Source organism: Biomphalaria glabrata, chromosome 5 (assembly GCF_947242115.1).
Source record: "Biomphalaria glabrata chromosome 5, xgBioGlab47.1, whole genome shotgun sequence".
NCBI classification, from domain to species: Eukaryota; Metazoa; Mollusca; class Gastropoda; family Planorbidae; genus Biomphalaria; species Biomphalaria glabrata.
In genome coordinates, this window is record NC_074715.1 from 48467586 (window position 1) to 48494770 (window position 27185).

At 34.5% G+C, this 27185-nt stretch overlaps 2 protein-coding genes across 2 annotated transcripts in view; both read right to left on the reverse strand.

Annotated features, from left to right (window-relative positions):
* LOC106058644 (uncharacterized) overlaps positions 1–19796 on the reverse strand; it is a 48422-nt gene extending 28626 nt beyond the window's left edge. Inside the window, exons 1-13 of the mRNA XM_056029681.1 lie at positions 19639–19796; positions 19147–19251; positions 18215–18298; positions 13900–14023; positions 9797–9958; positions 5671–5830; positions 5399–5472; positions 4049–4161; positions 3373–3415; positions 2511–2697; positions 2250–2259; positions 1502–1601; positions 11–183 (exon numbers count right to left, since the gene is read on the reverse strand). Coding sequence (XP_055885656.1) covers positions 11–183; positions 1502–1601; positions 2250–2259; positions 2511–2697; positions 3373–3415; positions 4049–4161; positions 5399–5472; positions 5671–5830; positions 9797–9958; positions 13900–14023; positions 18215–18298; positions 19147–19251; positions 19639–19764 — 1461 coding nt within the window. The 5' untranslated portion in view covers positions 19765–19796. The remainder of the gene's footprint in view (positions 1–10; positions 184–1501; positions 1602–2249; positions 2260–2510; positions 2698–3372; positions 3416–4048; positions 4162–5398; positions 5473–5670; positions 5831–9796; positions 9959–13899; positions 14024–18214; positions 18299–19146; positions 19252–19638) is intronic.
* A 3861-nt stretch (positions 19797–23657) lies between these two features.
* On the reverse strand, positions 23658–26315 carry LOC129926426 (uncharacterized). Its single transcript, XM_056030312.1, has 5 exons — positions 26178–26315; positions 25421–25529; positions 24605–24786; positions 24017–24139; positions 23658–23795 (listed from the first exon to the last, which is right to left on the reverse strand). Exons 1-5 carry the CDS (start codon positions 26292–26294, stop codon positions 23673–23675), a joined length of 654 nt encoding a protein of 217 aa, XP_055886287.1. The 5' UTR covers positions 26295–26315; the 3' UTR covers positions 23658–23672.
* Positions 26316–27185: the final 870 nt, after the last annotated feature.

The window sequence follows — 27185 nt, forward strand, 5'->3', positions numbered from 1 at the left end:
TTCAATGTACCTGTCCAATGAAGGTATATGTATTTGTTAAATAAAACAGACTCTGCGGAGACTTAAGAGAGACTGAGAGACTTCCGTTACGTGTTATCTTGCTGTTGACTACATCAAAGGCCCCAGGTGCTAGGGCGCTGATCTTACAACTCCCCGTGACTTTGTTAATCTCGTAGGAAAGACCTGCCAAAATATAGCAGTTCGAAATGTATTCGTCATTGCTTTGTAAACAAGATTCTTTTTAAACAGGCTCAAAAGAAAAAGAACACTTATCTAGTCATAGATAATATATTCTGATTGAAATAATTAAGGACTAAGTTAATCACAACTATATTAACCATTTATGAAACTTAAATAATATTTATTAAGGAATAAGAAAAGTCACTATATTGTATGCTCTGTTTCAGTCGCAATTAGTAACACATATGAGAAGTCTACAAAAGATGCAAAAGTTAAAAAATCGGTGGGAGCAGTCTAATTTACAAAACGGTCCCAGGAAATAGTCAATTCTGGATCCATCAGCTCATTATCCAACGATACTTAGACGCAGGATACGCTAGATACTATTCTGAAACTATAAAACTAATCCATTTAATATAAGCCAAATAAAATTTGAATGCTGCTTTTCTAACAATATTTAGTTTTGAAGAATCACAGATATAGGAAAATTTCGTGGACCCCCCCCCCTTTAAAAGGATACTTTGATGTTCAGGCATAAAACACCATGGAAGACCCTTATGTATTAAAAGTAGGTAACAATAGCACAGAGTCAAGAAAGTATTGGTTAGCTATGTTATTCCATAGGTATACGAGAAACCTTGTGCAATGTTTAGCACTGTAAAATAAAATCAAAGTATTACTAATATTTATTATTTATTTGTAAACAGTGGTTTATTCTAAAAATATTGCGCCCGACATTGTTTAGAAGCGAAAATGTGTCTTGAAGATCCGAAATGATCCGCCTAAAACATTTGGGTACGAAATTTGACACCGGAGTAGTGTTTAAGAACGTACAAACTTATCAGTAGTCTCACTCACACACACACACACACATCCACACACACACACACTTTCCTGATAGAACTGTCTGTACTGATCCAGACACACACACGCTATTTTCTGATAGAGCTGCCTCTACTGATCCACACACACACACAGACACACTATTTTCTGATAGAACTGTCTCTACTGATCCAGACAGACAGACAGACAGACAGACACACACACACACACACACACACACTTTCCTGATAGAACTGTCTCTACTGATCCAGACGCTATTTTCTGATAGAACTGCCTCTACTGATCCACACACACACACACAAACACACTATTTTCTGATAGAACTGTCTCTACTGATCCAGACAGACAGACAGACAGACACACACACACACACACATACACATACACACATACACACACACGCGCGCACACACACACACACACACACACACACACCTATTTTCTGATAGCACTGTCTCTACTGACCCAGACCTCTTACCTCTAATGAAGTCGTGTATGAAGGTCATCAAGTAGGGGTTATCCCCGTAAGGATCTCTGATATCATATCTGACAATGTCCAGCTCAGCGTCGTACCAAACCTAACAAAATATTGGACACAATCCTATCACAGTTATTTTTAGGTCATAGGGGAACTAACTCTACAAGAAAAACACTTCCCCGAATTATTTTCGGCAAAATGTATTTTGTCCTGTATTTTTTGGTAAAATTTTTTTATTCAAAAAAGGGTAGAGATACTTTAAATTACATTTTTAAAAAGAATAAGCCAGTTGACATTTCTTAACAATTAACACATAGAAGAGTTCTAATATTTGTAGATTCTATATTCCATGTCTAGATTTAGACCTTTTAAACCACGTAAGCGTACCACATGTGGTTTTTCAAGACACAATACAAAAGACAGAAACAGATATCAGTTCAGACTTATGCATCTCAAAAATCAATGACTCGATCTTCCCGGATTTTTTTCCTCTTCAAGATATTTGAACATAGAGACGGAATAATGATTACTATTTCTGTTTTAAGTTATTTCCCCTTTCCCCACACCCCCACCAATTAGTTACTGACTGAAAAGTCGAATACTAAATTTAATTAGGGCGAGGAGGTTAAGTGGTTAATCGCTTGACTTTCGAAATGAAGGGTCCAGGGTGCGAATTTTAGGGAAGACTTGGATTCTGGATTTTGGAATTTTTAGGACACCCCTGAGTCCATCCACCTCTATTGGATACCTGACATTTGCTGTGGAAAGTAAAGACGGTTGATTGTTGTGCAGGTCACATGATACCCTCGTTAACCATTGGCTAAAAGAAACATGATCTACCCTATCGATCGCAGTTATTCTCTATTCTCTATTCTCTATTCCTAAACGTTGAAATATGAATGATTCATTTTCAAATAAACAATATAAATAATACAACTTTAAGAAAACTTTTTTTTTAACATTGTTTTAAAAAGGTTTTTCCCATATTATTTTTTTGTCTAAAACCTACTTGTATCCTAAACGCAGATCAAGGCCATCATCATTTAAAAACACACAGAAAAGAAATAATGCTATACTTGAAGGAATACAACTTACAAACGTTTCATCTACTCTTCCTTGTTCTGGCACAACTGTTTCTATCCTGTAGGAAAATTGTTTGGGCATTGTGGGTAAAACTTTTCCTTCAATTGGCTGACCTGTATACATGCAGAATAAAGCAGTAATGACAAACACGGAAAATACAGAAAATTGCCTTGTTGCCGGAGCTGTGACCGTTTTCTTATCACAATCTGTCACTCGATTTTCGTCGTAGGGGTGCTGTGACAGTTGGTGTGTGACCAAAATCCTCCACTTTTCCCGGTCATCAGCTGTTCTTAGCAGGAAATCAAGAGAGAGAATGGTTGTTGTGAACTCCTGGCATGGCTTCGACATGGACAGATAATCCTATGCCAACAATTCAAAGAAACACCAGGGATAGCGCACGACCAGGCAGCTAGGTTAGGTACCAATACTGCAAAAACGCTTCTTTTACGCCCTAGTAACATTCTGCCAAATTGAAAAGCTAACTGAAAGAGTCTTAAGTACATTTTTAGGAATATTCGTTAATTGAGTTTTGAGTTTTTAAATTAAGAGATAACTTTTAAAAGTTTCTAATTTTCTACCAGGAATTAAGATTATTACATCCTTGCTCATTTTGGGATAGATTGGAACATCGTGACGACATCCACGAGCGCATTCCAGCCATCCAAGAACTAGTTACTAGGTAATTAATAAAGATGCCGCCCTTCTCATCTTTGTATTGAAAATGCCTTACAAATGGAAAACAATACATTAAAATAATGTAACTAAACAAGACAATAGCAAAAACTTGCCTGTGACGATCTCAACATTTATCGCTGTGTACACAACTGTATCCTAGAAGGGAGAAAAAAAAGGTGTAAAGGGAGATAATTTGTGTTTCATGACAATGGCTGTATTGGTTAATTCAAATTTCCTCCTTATTCATAATTCACGCGAATGTGTATTGAGTCTAGTGAAGAATTCTTTTTTTAATTTTGTTAAATTAATTTAATTTTTTTTCTTTTCCACACACTGACAGACACAAACACACATTCAAACACAAACAAATAATTATTAACCATATAATAGTAAACAAATCTAGAAATATATAAAACTGTACTAAATTATAGAAAGAGATTGGAACTGAGCACCTCATTGGTTCAATCCACAGTGAACATAGAAAACTAAATATGTCAATCCAGTCATGCATGTTGTTTGTGGAGATCCCGCTAGTCACAAGTTCTCCTGGCTGATTCAGGCAACCCATTTAGTGCTCCTATGCATTGTTTGCCAAACTGTGCTACGCACAACCCGTGGAGTACGGGTACGAGTTGCACTTAATTAACTATGTTGATTTTTTTTTAATACCTTTTTTTTTTTAAGTTCACTTAATAAGATAACGTAGTCAGCTAAATCTACCGGTTCATTTTTTGTATTGGTATAGTCTGCTCACTTTTGAATACTGTCAAAAAAAACAAAACAACTCACTCCATTAGATTCAGGCAAGGCTACGAAAACTTGCTTAGACCGCACTGAGTCCACTAGATTGGTATAGGCCACGGCTACTGGCGTTTCCTTCACTATGGGACCATCGACTGGACCTGGCCAAGAAGGTTTTCAGATCGTTAAACCTTTGTGTTTAGAATGTATTTCATTTCAATGGTTATCTAGACTTATCTTATTTTATTAATTACAGACGATACTTCAAAAAGAGAAGATAATTACTTCCGACGCGTGTCCATGTGTCATGCATGTAAATTAAGTCTCAAACTCTGCTAAGTCTTTGGTTTACCTGGATGATTCAGGCAACCCGTTCCGTATTGTAATGTATCAATAAATAAGTTATGTGCATCAATAAAGTGGTTATGTGCATCAATAAATTGGTTATGTGCATCTATAAATTGGTTATGTGCATCAACAAATTGTTATGTGCATATATAAAGTGGTTATTTGCATCTATAAAGTGGTTATGTGCATCTATAAAGTGGTTATGTGCATATATAAAGTGGTTATGTGCATCTATAAATTGGTTATGTGCATCTATAAAGTGGTTATGTGCATCTATAAAGTGGTTATGTGCATCAACAAATTGTTATGTGCATATATAAAGTGGTTATGTGCATCTATGAATTGGTCATGTGCATCAATAAATTGGTTATGTGCATCTATAAAGTGGTTATGTGCATCTATAAAGTGGTTATGTGCATCAAAAAATTGTTATGTGCATATATAAAGTGGTTATGTGCATTTATAAAGTCGTTAATTCACAGAGCAAGGCACAATGAAGTTTTTGACAATTACGGTACTATGATTTGTAGACCTTTGACCTTCATTGAAACTACACGCTTTCCCTACCACCCATTTAAGGCTTGTTTAGTGTCTGAAGATTAATGAAGAAATACAGTATTTCACGTGGCTATGCAGCCCCAGGATGCCAATAACATAATTTTGCCACATCCAGCGCAGCCATAACCATTTCCCGCCGGTGGTCGATTAAGATTTTCTATTCGCCGTCTTCGTCTGTCCTCGGCAGCGGATTGTCTTTTGGTCTCAAATCTGTTTCCCGCGGCTTTTGTTAGTGACCTCCGTCTCGTTCTGAAGCCGCCTGCAACCAAGTGCTCTCTTCTATGTCAGTTAAAGCAAGTTGGCGACTTAAGATGGTCTTTAAAGAGTTTTTGTGGGGCACAATTTATTTACCCATTTATAACTTCAAGTTTATCGATATTATTAGCAACGAACTAGACCAAATAAAAACACACACACACACAAAAAAACACCATTGAGGATACAAAGATGGAAGGTTGCAGGATGTTATGAAAATATATATATAATCCTTACGTGTTTTAAAAACACAGTTCGTTGCATTCTGTACTACTGGGTTATTGGCAGTTAGCATACGATCTTTGAGTAATCTAAATAAGTAAACAGGAAATGTAATTATCAATTTTTATTCAATGATCGAAAACCATTTTGAAATACTAAAAAGAGTATTAATTAAGCTGTGAACTCTGTTAATTCTAACACCATAACAAACTCACAAATGTTAAAATGAGCTATGCGGTGTCAAGTATGAATTTAAGGACAACATCTGAGATGTCAAATGAGATTACCTACAGGCATACTTGTCATAAATGCAAAACTCAAAGGCATTACATTGGAAGTCTTGATTCTCAATACACAGGCCAGCACACTTCACTTGAGAGGAGACCTGGAATATGACCTTATCGTCAGCATGCTCTTTAGTCAGGTGATCTGCTTGCTGGAACTGAGCTGCAAACAAGAGCACTCTGATGAAAATCTTCACTAAGCTGTGATGCTCGCCCACAGTTGGATAACAAATAATGTGTATATGTGTATATTTATGTACGTATGTATATATATTTATACTAGCCGGACATTACCCGCTGCCTTTGGGCCTTAGTTTGTGTATTACTAATCTATTGGATTGGATTTGTATATATATATATATATATATGTCAAACTTAGCTAATGTTCAATTCATGTTTTTCTATTTCGCCACGAAAATAAAAGTAGTTTTGCAAAAATGGGTTTACCCGTTAAGCCAATACATCCATATGTATTAATAACGAAAGTATCGCGAGATGAATCAAATATAAAGGACAATTAAAACGGGTTTACCCGATTTGTTAAATGAATGGGATTATAAAGTACGTCAGGACGTCTAAATTCGCAGATATATGGAACGAATTTATGTAAAAATGCTTTTGAAACACAAATTTGATGGTTAATTTTACTAAATAATGAAATCAATAGACTATACTTCGCATTTTCATGTGTCAAAGTAAAAAACTATATGTGCAAAGTGTAGTTCTTAAAATTAGATCTAGATCCTTCGATCGTCTCTCGTGTAAACATGGCCTAGATCCATGAAATAGTAATACTTTCATAGAGTTGGGCAACTTTTTTTTAGGCTCTTAAGTTTATTTTAGGGCTACTATATATATGTCACTGTTCCAGTTAGTACCCAAGGAATATTTATGCCAAGTTTTATCAAGATTGGTCAAATGGTTTTGATTTCTCTGAGGAGCATACATAAATACGCCTTACTTTCTGCTTTGTATAATATATAAGGGTCTATATTATATATATAATATATATATTATATATATATATATATATATTATATATATATATATATATATATATATAATATATATTATATATATATATATATATAATATATTATATATATATATATATTATATATATATATCATATATATATTATATATATATATACATATATATTACGTAAATATGGTTCTCCTAGAGCAGGGGTCGGCAACCTTTGGAGTCGGAAGAGCCAAAAATTACAATTTACAAAATTTAAAAGTTTTAAAGAGCCACAAAGTTTTTTTCTTGCCAACTATAAATAGTACTCACACAATCAATTTTTAAATGAAAGCAAAAAAAATTTTTATTTGTATATAAGTATTGTTTTTCCACAACAAATTGTATAACATATATATGTATATATATGACAAACATTAGCAATATTGGATAATTATTTGTATTATTTCGGTGACAACTAAAGCATTTAATCATAGACTTACAACACTAACTTGTACTTTTATAACAAACAATTGAGCAAACAAATTCAATGGGAGCGATGGCTTTGCAAGGTTTTAGAAAGTTTGGATACATTTGTTTTATTTTCTAACATGACTTCCTCTGTTTTCTTATTTTACTTTTAATTCTATTCATGCAAGAGAACGCTTGCTCGCACGGATATGTCGAGGTCGATCCAAAGATAGTCAGCACTCCAAAGTCCAACATTTTCACATCAATGTAGCAATCTGGAAGATTTTTCTATGCGCCAAATCAACTTGCGGAATTTTTTTTAAAGCTGTCCACTTTTGTTGCGTTACATACATTTCTGGACGTTCAACTATTCCAACTTGCTCCACAAATCTTTACTTTTTAAATCGAGCAATTGCATTTCTAGAGATCCGGTATCAATTCCAATTTGATCAATGTGGATTTCGTTACTATTTGTGTTGAGATGGTGTACTAGGAATGCTAGAATGGTTTTATTGGTTTTGAACTGCTCAAATCTGTCAAGAAATTCATCTTTGATTTTTTTTATAACTGTGCTGAAGTAATTCGTGTCAAAAGTTGCACTGATTTTATCACGATACTGCTTTAGACATTGAAAATGAAGTAACTTACCGCTCTGAATATCTTCTGCTAAAAGAATTTTTTTTCCATACAAATTCTACCAAAAACATTGACTGGGTTTCCCCTTCCTTGCAGTTTTAGATTCAACTCATTTAATTTCTCTGTTATATCCACCATAAAGTAACATTTTTGCCACCATTTTTTATTCTCTAATTCAAGGGGATTAATGTCTTCATCATTTAGTAATGTATCTATTTCATTCAAGCACAAAGCAAAACGTTTCAACCTTTTGATTGCCCTAACACTTTATTGTGAAGAAGGAGCTTGGAATACTTAGTCTCCATTTCGTTTAACAATTCTTTAAACTGACGATGGTGGGGTGCTTTTGACAAGATGCTGTTAACAATCTTGATTACCAAATTTATTACCTCAACTCTTTCGGTTGGAATCGTTTTGGGCACAAAGCACTACATGGCAACTATACAAACTATATGATTTATTCTGCTCCTAAGAATCGTTGTTGCTCCTTTACTTTTTCCTGTCATATTTCTGGCTCCATAAGTTGCCATTTAAACGACTTTATTTAAATCGCGCTTAATGTCTTCAAGGTATTTTTGGACGGTATGCACTATATCTTCCATTATAGTTTGTCCTGAGAGCGGTAGCAGTCCTAGAAAAATTTTCTTTTGAGGCATATAACTGATAAAAAGGCCAACTTGTGCCGTGTCTTTATATCGCAAGACTCATCTATAGCAAGTGATAAGACAGAAGAAAGTTGAATATCTTCCACCTGCAAATACGTTACATTAGAAGACATTTGAGCTCTTCTATCGTGTACTGTTTGAGCGGATGTTTCAAGATTTCTGGTTTGTTTTTGAAATCACGAAACAGTTCTTCAGATGCACGTAGGAAGCAGTCTTTGACATAATCACCATCTGTAAATGGTTTGCCTTTTTGTGCAACTTATAGTGGTACTGCAAAGCTTGCCAGATTAGTATTACTTGTAGATTGCTTCTAACTTTGAGAAGATAATCGCTTTTAACTAGTTTTAACTCATTTACTTGAAACAACAAACTATACGTCACAGCCAAAGCACGTGGTCGATAGCAAATTAAAAAACTACATAGGCGGAGAGCTTCCGACAGACTGACAACAGTGACAACGAGTGAAATGGGGGAAGAGTGTGATGAAAAGCGAGTACAAGTGTCTGACAGATTGAATCAGTGCCTAATTCTTGTTAAACCCTATTTTTAAAATTTTTTTTGATGAAATAAAAAATATTTGCATATGGAACTAAAGAGCCGCAATTAAACATCCAAAGAGCCGCATGTGGCTCGCGAGCCGCAGGTTGCCGACCCCGGTCCTAGAGTGTTACAGAGTTCGGCATTAGTTAAAATTATTTCAAGTACTACAACATTTTGTTTTAAACTTGGTCACTAAAAGAAAGGTGAAGTAGTGGCAAAAATATATGCAGATATGTACATGTTGATTGTGGGAAGAGTGGTCGAGAGGCCAAGTACGCTTTCCAAAATGTTACTTTTTAGCTAAATAATAGTTAGCAAATTATACTTCGTTTTAGTTATTGGTTTATCGTCATGAATCTCTCTGACTGTTATGTTAACTCTTATTTTCACAAGACGTATACCAACATTTTGTCTGTTTGTCTCATTGTCTGTCTGGTACACTTCCCATTCTCGGATCAAGTTGAGACTTTGCATACTTATTCAATTTCCTAACAAAGCATACATTAATACATTAAATATTTAGTTATTTTAATGGATGTAATTATTTTATTTAATTGATATAAAAAAAGTCAAATAAATCTTACAATATTGACACACATGGCAGTAAATGTGGAGTATTTCCACTTTTATATTCTTCTTTTTTAAAGTATTTTTTATATTTTGCTTTTTTTTAATCAATAAAGCAATACTAAAAAGTGACAATATTCGGTTTTAAATAATTACAAATGGTACTTCTGTTATAATAAAATAATTGAATTATAATAGCTGTGAGAGATTACATTATATTAATGTAAACGTCAGATCTAATTATAATTCAAATTTAATGTGTTATTTCGGGTTCAATATTGTATTACCGTTGCTAAATATATCAAGAATCCAGGCACTGACATATACAGAATAAGCGTCGTACTCAACAAAAATATCGCCAATTCTCAAAGGGTTAATTTGCATAACTTCTGCCAATTTAAAGTACATTTGTTGCTTCCAACGAGTCATTGCAGCAGGATTAAAATATCCTGAAAAAACAGAAATACAATATTGTCATTATACAAAAAAAAAAATAAGTAAAGCTAGCAGTATCATTGATGGCTGCCTGGTCGTGCGGTTTGCGCGCTGGACTGTCGTTCGGACTTATCGATAGACACGGGTTCAAACCCTGCCCGCTCCTATCCCCGTCGTCCTGCGGGAGGTTTTGAATAAGATTTACAGTCAACTCTGAAGGAACATAAGCATAAAAAACATTTCACAAATTTTTTACAAGGTCGGGTTTACCACAGTGCTTTCGCCCAGCCCTAGAATATTTCAATTTATTTTTCAAATATTCATATTTGGTTATGGAAAAATGGAAAGGACATTAATTACAAAGGCTATATTGACTTAGTCTGTCTGTTTGGTAAACATTTGCACATGTTTGTTTTTTTCCACAACCATTATCGGAATAAGCTGAAACTGCACAATTACTCATTGGCGAAGACAATAACAAGCATTGATTAAAAAAAAACAATTAGTCAATTAATTCCTGGTAATTATTTAATTTATAAATACCAACAAGGAAAATTAATCTTCAGTATTTAAAGATATGGCTAACTATGTGGGATTATGTCCCCTTAGATAATTGTACACGTTATTTCTCCAACACCCTTTCTCGGATCATGTTTCAAAGTAAAACTTACAACAATTATTTATTGTACATAGCAAAACATGAAACTATTTTTTTAAATAATATACTAGTCAATTAATTATTGGTAAAGAGAAATAACTAGTTGTAAATATGGAGTTCTACCTCCTTAGAACATTTTTTGTTTTTTAAGTTTTCTATATTTTGCTTACTTTCTTTAAACATATGAATTGTAGACTTATTAATATTTTGCCGTGCATTTCTATAACATCTTCTAATGGGTAGGAACAGTTACAAATATCCTTGACAGGGCCTTGACTTAACTAAAAATCTGGCATTAAATAGGTCAGCAATTAGGTAATTATGCATTTGATATGTAGGTTTGAAGGCAGCCAGTTAAGTAAATAAGATAATAATGTGGATCAGTGGCGTAGCTAGAGTATATGATGCCTGGTGCGGTACCTCATCTTGATGCCCCCCCCCCCCCCCAAAAAAAAAGAGAACTAAATAATAACATTGCAAAACCTTACTTTTTTGTTCAAAATAATATGTATTCATTAATCAAATATTGTTAATTCAAAACATCACTTTTACTTAAACATACTACAAGTGAGTTTTACGCGCTTTCTTGCTGGCAAAAGTATCAATAATTTTATCAAAATCAATTTTTTCCACCAGCTCTTGTACAATGGACAAAATGGCCAAATTAGTGAGTCGTAAATTTTTCATCGTTGATCGCAAGTAATTCTTGATCAGTTTAAGTTTGGAAAAACTTCTCTCGCATATAGCGACGCTTACCGCAATAGTCAAAAATATGCGAATCATGATGACGATATTCGGGACTGAATCATCTAGCTGATATTTTTTTTTTAATTCAAGGGCTCAACAGGTCCTTGTTTTGGAAGTGCGGAGGCTTCTGATGAAACTGTGACAAACCGTTGAAGCCTCTTTCGCTCCAGCAGAAATTCGTTTTTATCAATGTCGCTAGGAGTACTATCGAGATTGATTTCGACCTGAGGATTTAATAGCTGGGAAGGCGACAAAAATTCATATCTATCTGCTACATCATGAAGTTGCTCGAATCGGGTGATTATTTCTTGAACAATCCTGTCCAAGGTAGAATAAATTTCCCTTCGTTGCTCTTCTTTGTGTGTAAGTACAGAGTCGTCACTTTTCTCACCAGGCATCTTTTTCTTATGGCCAATACGTTTTTGAGGTTCTGTACTGATTCTCAGATCTGAGCACACGCTTTCGGCAAAGGTATTGCTGGCTTCAGCGATGTCCTCTCGATTACTACTTAAAAATGTCTCTAATTTTTTTAGTTTGAGTGAGCAGTCTCGAATAGACAATCCTTGTTTTTGAAGGTAGACTTGCGCATCATTAATTTCAGTTAATACAGGAGCCCAACATCCAAGATAGGTGAGAAAATTAAAAGACTGAATAGCAACTAATAATCTACCTGCTTCAGATCTAGCCGATGAATTTTCATCTCTGCTAGTTAAAGTCTCCAGAGTTTCTATAATTTTAGAAAATGTATCCCTAATCATCTAGACGGCTTCTCCTCTGGCGCTCCAGCGGGTTTCAACTAAACGTTTAAGGCTAGTTCCGGTTATTTTGATGAGGATATACCAGCGGTGTGTTGAAGTTGAGAAAAAGGCGTGCAAACGGTCCAGTGTACCAAAAAATGTTACCGAATTGACTTCAGCTTCAGCAGCTCAAATTCCTGCTAAATTAAGAGAATGGTTTGAGCAGGCAATGAATAGTGCTTTGGGATTGACTTCTAGAATACGTTTTTGGACACCCTAGTTTTGACCTTTCATGACCACAGCATTATCATAGCCTTGACCCCTGCAGTCCATTATGTCTAAGCCATCCGAACGCAGTTTCTCTAGAATCATCTCAGCGATTTCAGCAGCATGCTTGTCCTTTGCGTCGATGAAGTCAATAAAAGACTCACGAACCTGCACCCCGTCATTATCCATGACAACATACCGTAAAATTTGGGAAGTTTGATCCAACTTTAAGATGTCAGGTGTACTGTCAAAAATAATAGAGAAATATTTGGCTTGTTTTACTTGCTGTATGATTTGTTTTTAACGTGATTCTCCAATATTGTAATAAATTCATTTTGTATTTGTGGAGACATGTATGTATTCGGTCTGGAACAAAGCTTAGTTCGAAGCAAATGCTCCCTCAAGAGTGGATCGTACTTTGATAGTAATTTTACTAACTCCAAGAAATTGCCTTGATTTTGCCCTTCCAACACTTCTTCTGCTCGCTCGCGATGCCCACGAAGTGCCAGATTTTACTTTGAGAGAAAACGAAGGATGTCCAAGATTCTCTTCAGGTAGTCTCCCCAGGTTTTCGTCTCTTGTATAATCAAATCTTGGGCCTTGTTGTCAATACTGTTCCCTACTCTCAGGCGAACTTCAAGCTCCCCCCATGCAAGCGATGACTGAATGTGAGCTCTGCTGGTCTCACGCACCTCTCTGAATTGACTGTCCATACGCTGAACTGTTTCAGATCCTTGAGTGACAAGGTGTATGCGAATATTATCTTTGATGACATCAGGCCAATCTCCAATGTCGTTCAGTCTAGAGTTTATTATCCTGCTTTCTGTATTGTTAACACTGTCTGATAGTTCAGCTTCTTCAGTATGGATTTTTAAGGAGTTTACTAAAGACATGCTTGCGTGCTGTCCTTTAGTCTCTAGAACTTGCAGTATTGAAGTATTTTCTTCTTTTTCATCATTCAGGATGTCGGTCTCATCATTTTTTTCTGGATTCAATGATAACCGTCTCATCTTTCTTTGTTGATTTTAATTGTTCAGTTATTTCATACACAATAACAGCATGCGCAATATGTAACAGATTTTCACCCTCTAGACTCTATATCTAGATTAAACTAATGGACTAAACAATAAAGTAAAAAAAGGTTGGCCTATCTTATTCTTCTTTTTTATATTACAGAGCATTGATCAGTGTAGTAACAACATGTACCGTGTGTCCGAAATAAATCTAGTAAATTAGATTTCAACTGTTCTATAGCTTACATTGTATGAAAGAAATAGTCAAGGAGATGAATCAAAATAGCGACATGACTAGTTTATAAATCGTTAGTTCATGTTTAAAGTACAGTAGTTTATGTTTGTTCGTGTCCATACAATTAGTCGTTTTTACTGAAAAGCTCAGGGAAATAGGAAATGGGGGCATTTTGGTGCCCCTCTCCACTTGGTGCCCTGTGCGGCCCGCACCACCCGCACATTGGTAGCTACGCCACTGATGTGGATAATTAAATGTCAAATTCTAATTTTAAAAGTTTGATGTGTCTAATAATGACCTGGAAATGTGACACTAACTTTCATCTTTTTGTTGGGTTGAAAGCACATAGTAACATCGAACGCATCCGCTTGGACAAAGTAGTCCCCAAAGTCAAAGAAATTGTGTATCCTAATGTAGCCCACCTGTTTAAAGATTCACAATGAAATGTTAACTAAATGTATTATGACAAAGCCATCATCTGTATGCACTATAGAAATAAAAATAATATGTTATATATTTATAGTATTGTAGTAACTCCAGTGGCGGACTGAAAGGGTTAATTTATTTTGCGGCCTACTGATGCACACGACTCAGGCCAGTCACACAGGTCAACGGGTCAACAGCTGTTGAACAAGAGACAGTACTTCTAGTTCACGCAAAAATGACCCATGTTGTGGTCAAGTGACCGAAAGCCTTCAAAGAGGAGACACAGTGTGTAACACTAGATAGTTGACTCCAGGACCTCAAGGCAGAAAGACTGTGATGTACCTTTGAGTTCTCGAGAATGTAGCTGTACGAGCTAGAGAGACTTGTAGTGTTAGTTAGGCAGTTCTGTTAAGTACAAGAAAGCATTTCAAGTTAGTGTAGCCAATTGTGTTTATTGGCTGTTGATGTAGTTGTAAATAAATCGCCACTTTGTTACTTGAAGCTCTTGTTGTCAAGTTCTTGTGTTAGATGTGCTGTGTTGTGTTGTTGAGTAGTGTTTGCCGAAGGCCTGATAGAGAAGATCGTAACAGTATTTTTAGCGGCCCCCGTAAGGGGAAAAAGCCGCTATTAGGTTTGTGCAAAATGTCCGTCTGTCCGTCTGTCCGTCTGTCCGTCTGTCACACTCAGATCTCGAAAACTAGAAGAGATATGAAAAATATTATTTCATCATTAAATCCGGCTTGAAAAGTTTAGGTGCAACGGCTACTTTTGGTTTTCTAAAAGCAAACCGTTTAATTTATAAAATTAATTATGCAAGCGATTTTTTCATAAAAATACACCAATTCTAAAACATTACGTAAATGTAAGGGAGGCAATGTTACAATATGCTAACAAAGATGGACAATTTTTGTGTATTTTCAGTATCACTAAGTCAAATATATTTTTAAAATGTACAGGAAATGTTTACAACAAATATAAATAATGGTTAAAGACGTTTTTTCTGGTCAACTAGCTGCTAAAATTAAAAGAAAACATTTCTGTTTGTTTATAAAGGCTAATAATGCACTTTGTATGTAAATATCACGCACATTTTTTTAAATGGACTTTTTATGCAGCGATTTTCGTGCAGTAGCAAAACATCGCAACATGATCAGGTGCTAAACCAATTCCTTAAACTTTTTTTAAAAATCAGATTTTATTTATTTTTTGTTTAGTGCCCCCATCCGAATAAAAGAAGCTTATTTTTGTGCGTTTTGTCTGTTGGTCGGTCTGTCCGTCACGATTAGATTTAAGAAACTAGAACTCTAAAAGCTATTGAAAATCTGATTTACCCTTTAATGTTCCTCCCATAACATCTCAATAGTTTTAAGTATCTAAAATTGATTGTTCCGGATTTTTTTGTGCAAAACTAATCAACGCCAACAAATGTTTGTTTGCTCTTCTAACTTATATTACATTCAATTTCCATGCTTAAACGTTGCAAAAACACATTATCAATAATATGTTGTTCCGTTTTTTATGTAAATAGCATATTAATGCTAAATCAAAATCTCTATACTGACTTATATTTCATTAAGTGTAAAAATGTTCCGGATATTGTTTTATAAAACATGAATTATGCCTAATGATTGTTTGAAATCGCATAAGGCTTTTAAAAAAAGTAATTTACTAGAATTGATTACTGAAAATTACTTTTTAGACATTTAATTTTCTTGTAAAACATAACATAGAAGTTTTGTAATCGATAAAGAAAGTTCCGGATTTTGTTTCTTACAAATCGTCGCCAGAAATTTCCGAATTTATTTAAAAATCTACTAACGCCAAATAATTGTTTGAACTCCCTCTTCTAATTAATAAACAAATAATCTTCTCATTTACGAAATAATGTTTTTACGGATTTTTATGAAAAATATTTTAACTTACTACTCTCTTACAGTTCATTTAACTTTCTACCTAAAACATTAAAAAATCTAATTATCGTTAATATTATGTTCCGATTTTTAAGGAAAACAGAATCCAAACACCAAAGTAAGGTATGAAAATCTCTCCACGTGGCTGTAGTACATCTAATTTTTATACGAGACCATCCAAAAAATTTAATTAACGGTATTACATTTATCTGAAATTCTCTTTTTCTTTTACTATTTATACAAACATCCGGAACAATCTATTATATAAACTTTTCAATTGTGTTCATACCTAAAAATTATTGCGATGTTTTGAAACGTAAAATAAAGGTTAATCAATTTTTAATAACTTTTAGTTGTTTTTTTTATATCAAGATAACGGACAGACCGACTGACAGACAAAACGCAAAAACAATGTGGCTTTGATCCTTTTTAAAAAATATCTATTAGAACTCAGTGCACCAATGTCTATGAACCCTCGTTAAATATCTCGTGTAAATAAAGACATTTTTTTTTATGGTACCGGTACTAGCCTATTGTGAGGTAATGGAATTTTTTTTCTTTGACGTCATATGAATGGACTCTTTAAATGTAATGTTAAAAGAACGCACTCGGTGCACCAATGTCTATTAACCCTCGAAAAAATTGCTTGTATTAATGAAAACATATTTTAGTCTAACTAAGCCGTGTGACGTAGTGTTTTTTTTTTCCTTTGACGTAACATGGAATGAATTCTTTAAATGAAATGTTAAAAGAACGCACTCGGTTCACCAATGTCTATGAACACTCGAGAAATGGCTCGTGTTGATAAAGGTAATTTTTAGTCTAGCTAGGCCTTGTGACGTAGTGTTTTTTTTCCTTTGACGTCATATGGAATGAATTCTTTAAATGAAATGCTAAAAGAACGCACTCGGTGCACCAATGTCTATGAACACTCGATAAAAGGCTCGTAATGATGAAGGCGATTTTTATTCTAGCTAGGCCGTGTGACGTAGTTTTTTTTTTCCTTTGACGTCATATGGAATGAATTCTTTAAATGAAATGCTTAAAGAACGCACTCGGTGCACCAAAGTCTATGAACACTCGATAAATGGCTCTTATAGATGAAGGCGATTTTTAGTCTAGCTAGGCCGTGTGACGTAGTGTTTTTTTTTTCCCTCTGACGTTATATGGAATTAATTCTTCAAATGAAATGAAAAAAGAACTCGGTATAGTAATGTTTATTAAGCCTCGTTATGTGACTCGCGTTTAAAAAAGGAATGATATCTTGACTTAGATGTAATCTAGATTTTTTAAACTAGATCTAGATTTTTATTACAGTATATCTAGATCTGGATTTATATTCTAATTAAAATTATTTTAGAGTCTAGATCTAGAATTTCTAGATCTAGTTTAGACTAAAATAGACTAGATTAAGATGTAGAATTTCAATTTCTAAACTTAAAGTGTAAAAAAAAAGTGTAGATTTTCATTTCCAAACGTTTTGATCAATATTGTAATGTTTTAATATACTAAAACTAATCTACTATTTTTTTATTAAATTTAAATTTAAATTTACGGCAAATGAATCTTTGAAACATTATTACTTTTGACCATCGGATGGCTGCCTGGTCTTGCGGTTTGCGCGCTGGACTGTCGTTCAGATTTACGGATGGCCCAGGGTTCAAACCCTGCCCGCTCCCATCCCCCGTCGTCCTGCGGGAGGTTTGGACTAGGAAGTAATTATCTTCAACTTTGAAGGAACATCCGAAACGTGTAAAACATTTTACATCAAAATTAAATCACCTCTTGAATATTATTTGCGAATATGCAGATCTGACAGGGATCCGACTTCGACGGGGGCCGCCTCTGAGTTTGTGTAACACAAACTCTCTTTGTAATCTTGTTGAGTATTAATCTCGGGACCAAAAGAGTAGATAGATTTAGACAGGAAATACGTCATGTTTAGAGACGCTAGAGTCGGAAGACTCGACGACCTATTTTCCCCTGCAAATAAACGCGTTAAAGAATTGCTAAGCGTTATTCTGTTATTTGGTGATAGTCTGAAAAGCCGAGCGGCTTTGCGTACTTACATGAGATAAACTAGTTTTGACTGGAGTTAAAAAAAATTGTTTGATATATTGGTCTTGTATAATGTATAATTTATATTATAACAAAAATTAAAACTATTCTAATACATTGCAGAAATGTTTGTGTATATATGAGATATGTGTGTAAGTTATGTATATATTTTTGAAACAATGTCATTCAAAGGGAATGTGAAGGTAATTTGAGGCCTACCGTATCAGCAGAGATGACAAGCTGCACAGGATAGCCCGTGTCGTCTGCTTCTAGTCCAGACAATGAATTGTCGTTCCAGTCCGGCTGGCGGAAAATGTCAATTATTTATCAATTTGTTAGTCACGAAAAATAAAGTTATTGGAAAGCGAATTTTATTCAAACATTTTTGTTTTTTATGTTGCGTTTTTTTAAATCCTAGGTATTAACAAGTATTCTTGCTTCCATACATCGGGGCATAAACCATAGGAGGCATAAAGCCCTCTCCCCACTATATAAAAAAAATTAAGAAAACAAAGAAACGCAAGTCCCAAAATAGACTATATACCAAAATTATATATTTTAAAAATAGAAATCAATTTCAAATATTATGGATTGATTTTATACCCTAAATAAATTTCAAATACTTATTAATTAAATAAATTTTAAAACATTAAGCCTATGTGTATGTCATAAGAGAAAACTATATTTAAAACAATTCAAAAGTCTGATCTTTTGGTGGTCACAGGCTTGCCCATAATAAACTTTATATAAAAGCTAGACCATAATAACCAATGTGTTCAATCTAAAGTGCTAGATGAAATGGGCGTATGTGTAAGCGTGTTGGTGTGTGCGTGTATGTGTGTGTTGCAGGGTCCAGAAAAATGAACGCGTCAAATTTGCCTTCTTCTGAATAAATATTTAAAACAATGTAAGACAATAAGAAGACAGCAGTTGATGTTGACATTGTGTGTATGTGTATGTATTTGTCATTTGAGTATAGAGTAATTCCCTTTAGTGATTCATGCATGTAACCTGTGTTATGTAGGAGTGTACTACTAAAGAGTCTGATGTACCCCAGTGTATAGTTTTGGTATCGATTATTGAGTTAAGTGTTCTATAGTGTATTATTAAGCTTATAAGTGTATCATTATTTAAGTTAACTGTTGCCTTACCGGAAGGAAGTAATACTCAAAAGTGGCATTGACACTTTGACCTCCAGCGTTGAAGTCTGGAATGACTGTACTGAAGACATCACAGGTTATCCCCCTTACAAGTCTCTGAATATATAATAAATGTAGCTGCATTATTCGTTAGTTCTCACTATACGATAGGAAGGCTATTTTAAACTCAATTATAGATCTCATAGTAAAGGCACCTCAAATTTATTGGAACAGAATAGGGTCGTTTCAATGCTTGTTATGTTTTTTATTTATTTTTTTTATTTTTTGTGGGGAGGGAATTTTTCATCTGATTTTTTTTTTAAATTGAAAAAAAAATAAAAATAAACAGACAGACAGAAAGATAAATTGTTGTGTTTTTTTTTATTAACGGTATAATTGAAACTTTCTATATTGTGATATATCGCATTTGATTTTGATTTTCATAAAACTTATTTGTCTAATATTTGTTGTTGTTTTGGTCTTTAGTTAACAAAAAATACTAACCTGCCCAACATATTTGTAGTCGTCATTGAACTGAAAGAAACTGTTTGGGTCTTTCATATCGATTAGGATAGATTGATTGTACCAGAATCTGGCGTCAGATTGTTTGTTGTCCATCGCAAACGTCATACAGCCACCACGAGGATCGATGATGTAGCGGACGTCTGCAAAATATATACTTTATGAAGTAACACTAACAAATTTTATTTGAATAAAATTGAATATTTGAATTCACACTCACCAGCATACGACCAGATAAAAGAAGAAAAACTACAAACATGTCCTAAGCCCTAAGTTATTAGCTCCCGATCTACCGAAGTGTTCTAGGCTAATGAAGTCCCTAGAACCGGGGTCGGCAACCTGCGGCTCGCGAGCCACATGCGGCTCTTTGGGTGTGAAGCTGCGGCTCTTTAGTTCCATACGCAAATATTATTTATTTTACCGAAACATTTTTTAAAGAAGCTCTGAATCTTTTAACGAAGATTAGGCGCCGATTAGATCTCTCAATCACTTGTACTCCTTTTCACCACAACCCTCCCCCATTTCACGCGTCGTCACTGTTGTCAGTCCGTCGGAAGCTCTCGGCCGTCGTTGGATGTTTCTATGTAGGTTTTAATTTGCTTTCGACGCAAGACGGATAGGCATCGTAACCACGTGCTTTGACTGGGACGTATAGTTTTTTGTTTCAAGTAAATGAGTTGGAAGCGAATTATCTTATCAAAGTTAGAAGCAATCTACAAGTAATGCTAATCTGGCTAGCTTTGCTGTACCACTAGAAATTGCACAAAAAGGCAAACCATTTACAGATGGTATGTCAAAGACTGCTTCCTACTTGCATCTGAAGAACTGTTTTGTGATTTCAAAAACAAACCAGAAATCTTAAAGCAAAAAATTGCCAATATCCGCCGAAGCAGTACAAAATAGAATAGCTAAAACGTCTTCAAATGCAAGATAGTTGCAGGTGGAAGATATTCAACTTTCTTCTGCCGTATCACTTGCTATAGATTAGTCTTGCGACATAAAAACACGACGGCACAAGTTGCCTTTTTTTGTCAGGTATATGTCGTTCCTAGGATTGCTACCGGTCTCGTGACAAACTAGAGGGGACGATAGATCGAATGCTTTCAAAAATACGTTGAAGAAAATAAGATAAATTTAAATAGCAACTGATAGAGCCAGAAGTATGACAGGAAAAAGTAAAAGGGCAACAACGATTCGTCGGAGCAAAATAAACCCAGAAATTCTTATGTTTCACTGAATAATGCACCAAGAAACGCTTTGTGCCCAAAACGATTCCGACCGAAATAGATGAGGTCATGAATTTGGTAATCAAGATTATTAACAGCATCTTGTCAAAAGCACTCAACCACTTAAACGAAATAGAGACTCTGTATTCCGATCTCCTTCTTCTTTCCAAAAAGTGCTATGACTTTCCAAAGGAAAAGTGTTGAAACGTTTTGCTTTGTGCTTGAACGAAATGAATACATTTCTAAATGATTAACAGCATCTTGTCAAAAGCACTCAACCACTTAAACGAAATAGAGACTCTGTATTCCGATCTCCTTCTTCTTTCCAAAAAGTGCTATGACTTTCCAAAGGAAAAGTGTTGAAACGTTTTGCTTTGTGCTTGAACGAAATGAATACATTTCTAAATGATGAAGACATTTATCACACCGAATTAGAGAACGACAAATAGTTGCAAAAACTTTACTTTATGGTTGATATAACAGAGAAATTAAATGAGCCGAATCTAAAACTGCAAGGAAAGGAAAACCCAGACTATGTTTTGGTAGAGGAATTGGTTTGTTTTGAAGAAAAATTAATTCTTTTTGGCACGAATTACTTCAGCACAGTTATAAAAAAAAATCAAATATGAATTTCTTGACAGATTTAAGCAGTTCAAAACCAACAAAACCATTCTAGCATTTTGAGTACACCAAATCAACACAAATAGTAACGAAATCCACCTTGATTCATTTGTAATTGATACTGGATTACAGAGTTGAAAAGCAAGTTGGAAGAGTTGAAGGTCCAGAAATGTATATACGTAACGCAACAAAAGTGGACAGCTTCAAAAAGGAATGCCGCGAGTTGATTCGACACATGGAATAATCTCCCAGATGGCTACAGTGAGGTGAAGATGTTGGCATTTGAAGTGATGACTATCTTTGGATCGACATATTCGTGCGAGCAAGCGTTCTCTTGCATGAATATATTTAAAAGTAAAGTAAGAAGCCAACTAACAAATGAAAATTTAGAGTTGTGTTTGAAACTAAAAACAATACGTTATGAGCCAAATGTATCCAAACTTTCTAAAACCATACAAAGCCAACGCTCCCACTGAATCTTGTTTGCTCAATTGTTTGTTAGTGAAGTTCATGTAAATGTTTAATTTCTTTAGTTGTTACCAAAATAAAAAAAAATAATTATATATATATATATTATTATATATTTGTTATGAAAAACACTACTTATATATTAATTCGTTTTTTTTTATTAAAAAAGTTTATTGTTTGAGAACTATTTATAGTTGGCAAGAAAAACCTTTGTGGCTCTTTAAAAACTTTAAAATTTTGTAAATTGTAATTTTTGGCTCTTTCGATTCAAAAGGTTGCCGACCCCTGCCCTAGAATATGAACATTTCTTAAAGCATAGGCATGTTCTAGAATTCTCTAGGCGATTCTCAAACTGAAACAGTAATCAATTGAACAACTAAAAACCTTAAACTTTTATTCCTTCTATAGTAAACAGTAACATTTCATTCATTATAGGTGGATGTACTTGTGAAGACGTCAGGATGTACATGTGAAGACGTCAGGATGTAAATGTGAAGACGTCAGGGTGTACATGTGAGGACGTCAGGGTGTACATGTAAAGACGTCAGTGTGTACATGTAAAGACGTCAGGATGTAAATGTGAAGACGTCAGGGTGTGCATGTAAAGACGTCAGGGTGTACATGTAAAGACGTCAGGGTGTACATGTAAAGACGTCAGGGTGTACATGTAAAGATGTCAGGGTGTACATGTGAGGACGTCAGGGTGTACATGTAAAGACGTCAGGGTGTACATGTAAAGATGTCAGGGTGTACATGTAAAGACGTTAGGGTGTACATTAAAGACGTCAGGGTGTAAATGTGAAGACGTCAGGGTGTACATGTGTGAAAGTCGTGATTCTCCATGACTGTAATGTTGACTCTTATTTTTACAAAAAGTATACCAACTTTGTCTGTCTGTCTCATTGTCTGTCTTGTATACTTCCCACTTTCGGATCAAGTTGAAACTTTACATAATAATTAATTGTTCCAAACAAAACAAAAATTATTAATAAAAATTAATCATTTAGTTTTTTAAATAGTTTTAATTAATTTGATATCAAAAAGGCAAATAAATCTTACAGTATTATGGCTGTAAATCTGGAGTTCTCCCCCTTAGATATTCTTTTTTTAAAAGTATTTTTACAAAGCTTACATCAACTCACTCTGTCTGTATGTCTGTCTGTCTGGTAAAAAGTTTGACACATTATTTCTACCCCACCCATTCTCGGATCAAGTTGAAACTTTGCACAATTATTCATTGGCATAGACAAGACATGAATCGATAAAAAAAATAAACACTTAGTCAATTAATTACTGGTAATTAATTATTTAGTTTGATACCAACAAAGGAAACTAATGCTTCAGGATTCACATAAATAGTTAACTTTGTTGGGTTTAGTCCCTTTCAGTAATTTTTAACACTATTTCCCCTCACGCGTTGATACTTTAAACAATTATTTATTGGACCTAACAAAATATGAATCAATTTTTAAAAATACCTCATTAGTCAATTAATTATTGGTAATTAAATATTCTGTTTGATATCAAATAAGGTAGATAACATATTTCTCCTATATAGTTTTAAAGGCGGAGTTTTCCTCCTTAGATTATCTTTTTTTTTTTGTTTGTTTTCTTTTTGTTTTGTTCTTTTTGTTTGTTTGTTGTTGTTTTTCTTTTAGGATCTGGTATATTTTGCTTGTTTATAATTTGCTTGTTTCTAGGCTAGACTGTACCTGTATTAAAGTCATGAATCTCTGTGACTGTTGTATTTACTCTAACTTGAAAGTCTGGATGTAATGTCCTGGTGTCTTCCCTGACCAATCCAGCTCGAGCATCGTACCAAATCTGTAGCCAAATAGTGGACACATGGAAATGTTAAACAGATATCAGACAGTTCTATACCAACACAGTTTTAAAATCCAAACAACAGCCCAGAGCGCAGATCAGTCAGATATTCTCAATATAATTTAATAAATGAACAAAACAAAATTATTTAAATATTAAACAACTGCTTTTTTTTATTAGTAATTCTGGCCTACATCTGTTGAATGTATACATCTACTCACTTGGGAATGGGTGACCGCATGATCCACAGGGTTGATGATCTCAACTTTATACGTAAAGGTGGATTGAAATATAGGTCGAGGGTGTGTGTTAACTCTATTTACACAAGCAACTCTTCTTGGTGGCTACGTGATATAGATTGTAAAGCTCGATAGATACATAATGACGTGATATATATGTATATATATATATATATATATATATATATATATATATATATATATATATAGAGAGAGAGAGAGAGAGATAGATAGATAGATAGATAGATAGATAGATAGATAGATAGATAGAGATAGATAGATAGTTAGATAGATAGATAGATAGATAGATAGATAGATAGATAGATCAAATGTTTTTGCTCCATATAAAAAAGAGTCCGCCTTCACGCCCTAAACATCCATGTTAAGACTTAAGTGAATCATTAAGTAACCAAATAGTCTGTGTTTATATCACCTCTTGTTATACGAATATATTGTTCCCATTATTTAGAAGAGAAAAATGCCAAAGAGAACGATGAAGAATTATAAACTAAACGTCCCAATCCGGTTTTTTAAAGTTACTGCTAAAGAGCGTTAGGTTAGAGCACTCACTTGAAATACTGAAGACTTGGGATCAACTGTCGGTAAATAGTTGATGAAGTCATACATATGGTGAAAATATCTGGGCGTGGCCTGTGTCGTAAGACTGCCAAATGTACTGGACTGTGTCATACCTTTGATTTCAACACGTAACGGCATCTGCTGCTGTGACCATGACGTGTTCCATCCAGGTTCTAAATGAATTTAACAGGAACGAGACTATACTTTTAGACTATTATAAAGAAGAGCTTCCTTAAACATTGGACAATGTTAATAATTTCGTTTAAATAGCGCCGATTTGAAAACACGAATAGGACTGGAACGCTTTGAGAATGTAACAGACACAAAACTAAATATGTTTATATAAAGCAAGTCTTAATGCACGTAGTCATGCTCAAATCTCATTTGTAGACCAATGGGGGGTGAGTATCTGGGAGAAGGCTTTCCGTGCTGCCTTTAGGCGCTCAGTAAACACAACTCTGCTTAAGTCCGGTGTCGAGCTTCAAGCTCCCTTGATAGTTAGCCCAGCCAAGTTTAAGCTTACTTAGCCTCTCGACCATACATCCCACAATACTGGAGAGGTATATGCAGCGCAGGTATCTTTGAAGGACTTAGGGACATAAGGTATTATTGCATTTCATCGCTGAAATGACAAAAAATTATTTTTTTCCATCCAATGATATTTAAATTAACTTCAAATATATTAGGTGTTCAGGGAAACCGCTCAAATAAACTTTGCAAGTTGACAAATAGATAACTTAAGGGCTAAAGGGAGGTAAGCTCAAATGTTTCATTGATTTCTAGTTGCACTTTAGTTTTGCTACTTACGACTGAAGTAGAACGTCACTTGAATAGGAGCTTTGGTGTTTGGATAGGTCAGGCATGTCGTCCAGATGTTGACAGGCAGTCCACGTACTGTGCCTGTCCCGGTGTAGACCTAAAGGTAAGCAAATCTTATGCTCATCAAAACCAAACTCAATAAATCAAGAAGATAAAATAAAGCAATTTAATTTTTTAAAATTCTTTCATTACTCGGCATGCGTGTGCCATGCTGATCTGGTAGTCTTTGTGTGTAATGGTAAGTGTGTCATGTGTACGTGTAAACTTTTGGAATGTGTATGCGTGCTGCTGATGCAACCAGGAGGAAAGTCGGGTAGATGTGTTTGGTTGTATAGGCTGAAGAGTTTCTGATGAAACCACGAGGTGGTCTGTCGTAGTTTCAGTGAATAAGGGAGTGAACTGAAAGTTAAAGGGGAGATTAGCAAGGGTCGTGAGACAGATGTTTGTAGTGAGTTAGATTTCGTTTTAAGAACTATCATTACATTTGGGAAGAGGCCACTAACCAACGGCACACGAAGACCAAAGTCTGAGTCTAATTAAGTCTAATGCCTAATCGTATGTTTTAACATGCACTTCTAAGACGTCTTTGAATTAATCCTCAACATTCAGATCTAGCTCTGTGTTTTTTTTTTTTTGTTTTTTTTTTTTTGGGGGGGGGGGGGGCTTTCTCTGCTTAATATTCTTGCTTTATTTATTAAATGTAGTCATTAAATACCATGCATTTCTCGCTTCCCGTACAACTTACGTAAGAACTGTTGCTGGCGAAATTCAAAGCCGCCGAGCTGCCGAAAATGTGTCGAATGTCGCCATTGATGTTGTTAAACATTGGCCCCAAGTAGGAAACATAAGGACTCGTTGACATGTTCTTCACGGTGCAAGTACTTAGCCCTGTTGAGATACACTAGTGTTAAATACAAATAAAATTATTTAGACACTGTTAATTATGAAGTGTCTGTGTACATGTGTGTATTGGATGAATAGATTCTGATGTAACTACGAGTAAGACCATTAGGTAATTAAGACATAAGTGGCTTATGAAATTCAGTTTAAAAAATTGCAGTCAGAGACTGAGAGACAGATGGACGTGTTTTTTTTATCAACTTTTGAAGTTAATTGCTTTTTGTTTATATTGCACAAAATCTTATTATTATATTTTTTTATTTCTACACTGAAGTTAATGGCTGTGTATATTTGTCAATAAAAGTGACGCTCATTTTGATTTAAAAAAGAAGTATGTTAACTTTGTATTCACGTACAGTATTAATAAAATAATAAAACACATACAACGCGCACGGGTTAAATTTAGTCAGCGAATTTACAAAACTTCACTCGAACTAAATTGACGAAAAAAGTTGTTGGTTTTTTACTAAGCTTCTATCAACTGACTTGGGTACCATTTTTAAAACGTTATTCCTCCAACACCCAATCTTGGATCAAGTTGAAAATGAACAGATATTTATTGCACATGTGTTAATCTAAAAAAAAAAATCAATTAGTTAATTAATTATTGGTAATTTTTTGTTGCTTGATATAGAAAAAAGGGAAAATAATGCGTCTTATTCAGAAATGTGGCTATATATATGGAGATATTCCCATCCTAACGTTTTTTCCTACTTCCAATACATTTAAATTAAAATTTTCATAGCCGATGAAAATACACGAACCAATTTTATTTCTAATTAACAATTCGTTAATCAATCAGAGGTAATTAATTTTGTTTTATATACCATAAAAAAGCTAAACCCTGCCATCT

Bases quoted from the DNA above. Each gene is read 5' to 3' on its own strand.
- LOC129926426 (XM_056030312.1), bottom strand. From the start codon at position 26,294: ATGTCAACGAGTCCTTATGTTTCCTACTTGGGGCCAATGTTTAACAAC. The intron at 25,530-26,177 runs GTAAGTTGTACG...GCTTACCTTTAG, and splicing joins TCGCCAGCAACAGTTCTTAC to GTCTACACCGGGACAGGCAC. The intron at 24,787-25,420 runs GTAAGTAGCAAA...AAATTCATTTAG, and splicing joins AGTGACGTTCTACTTCAGTC to AACCTGGATGGAACACGTCA.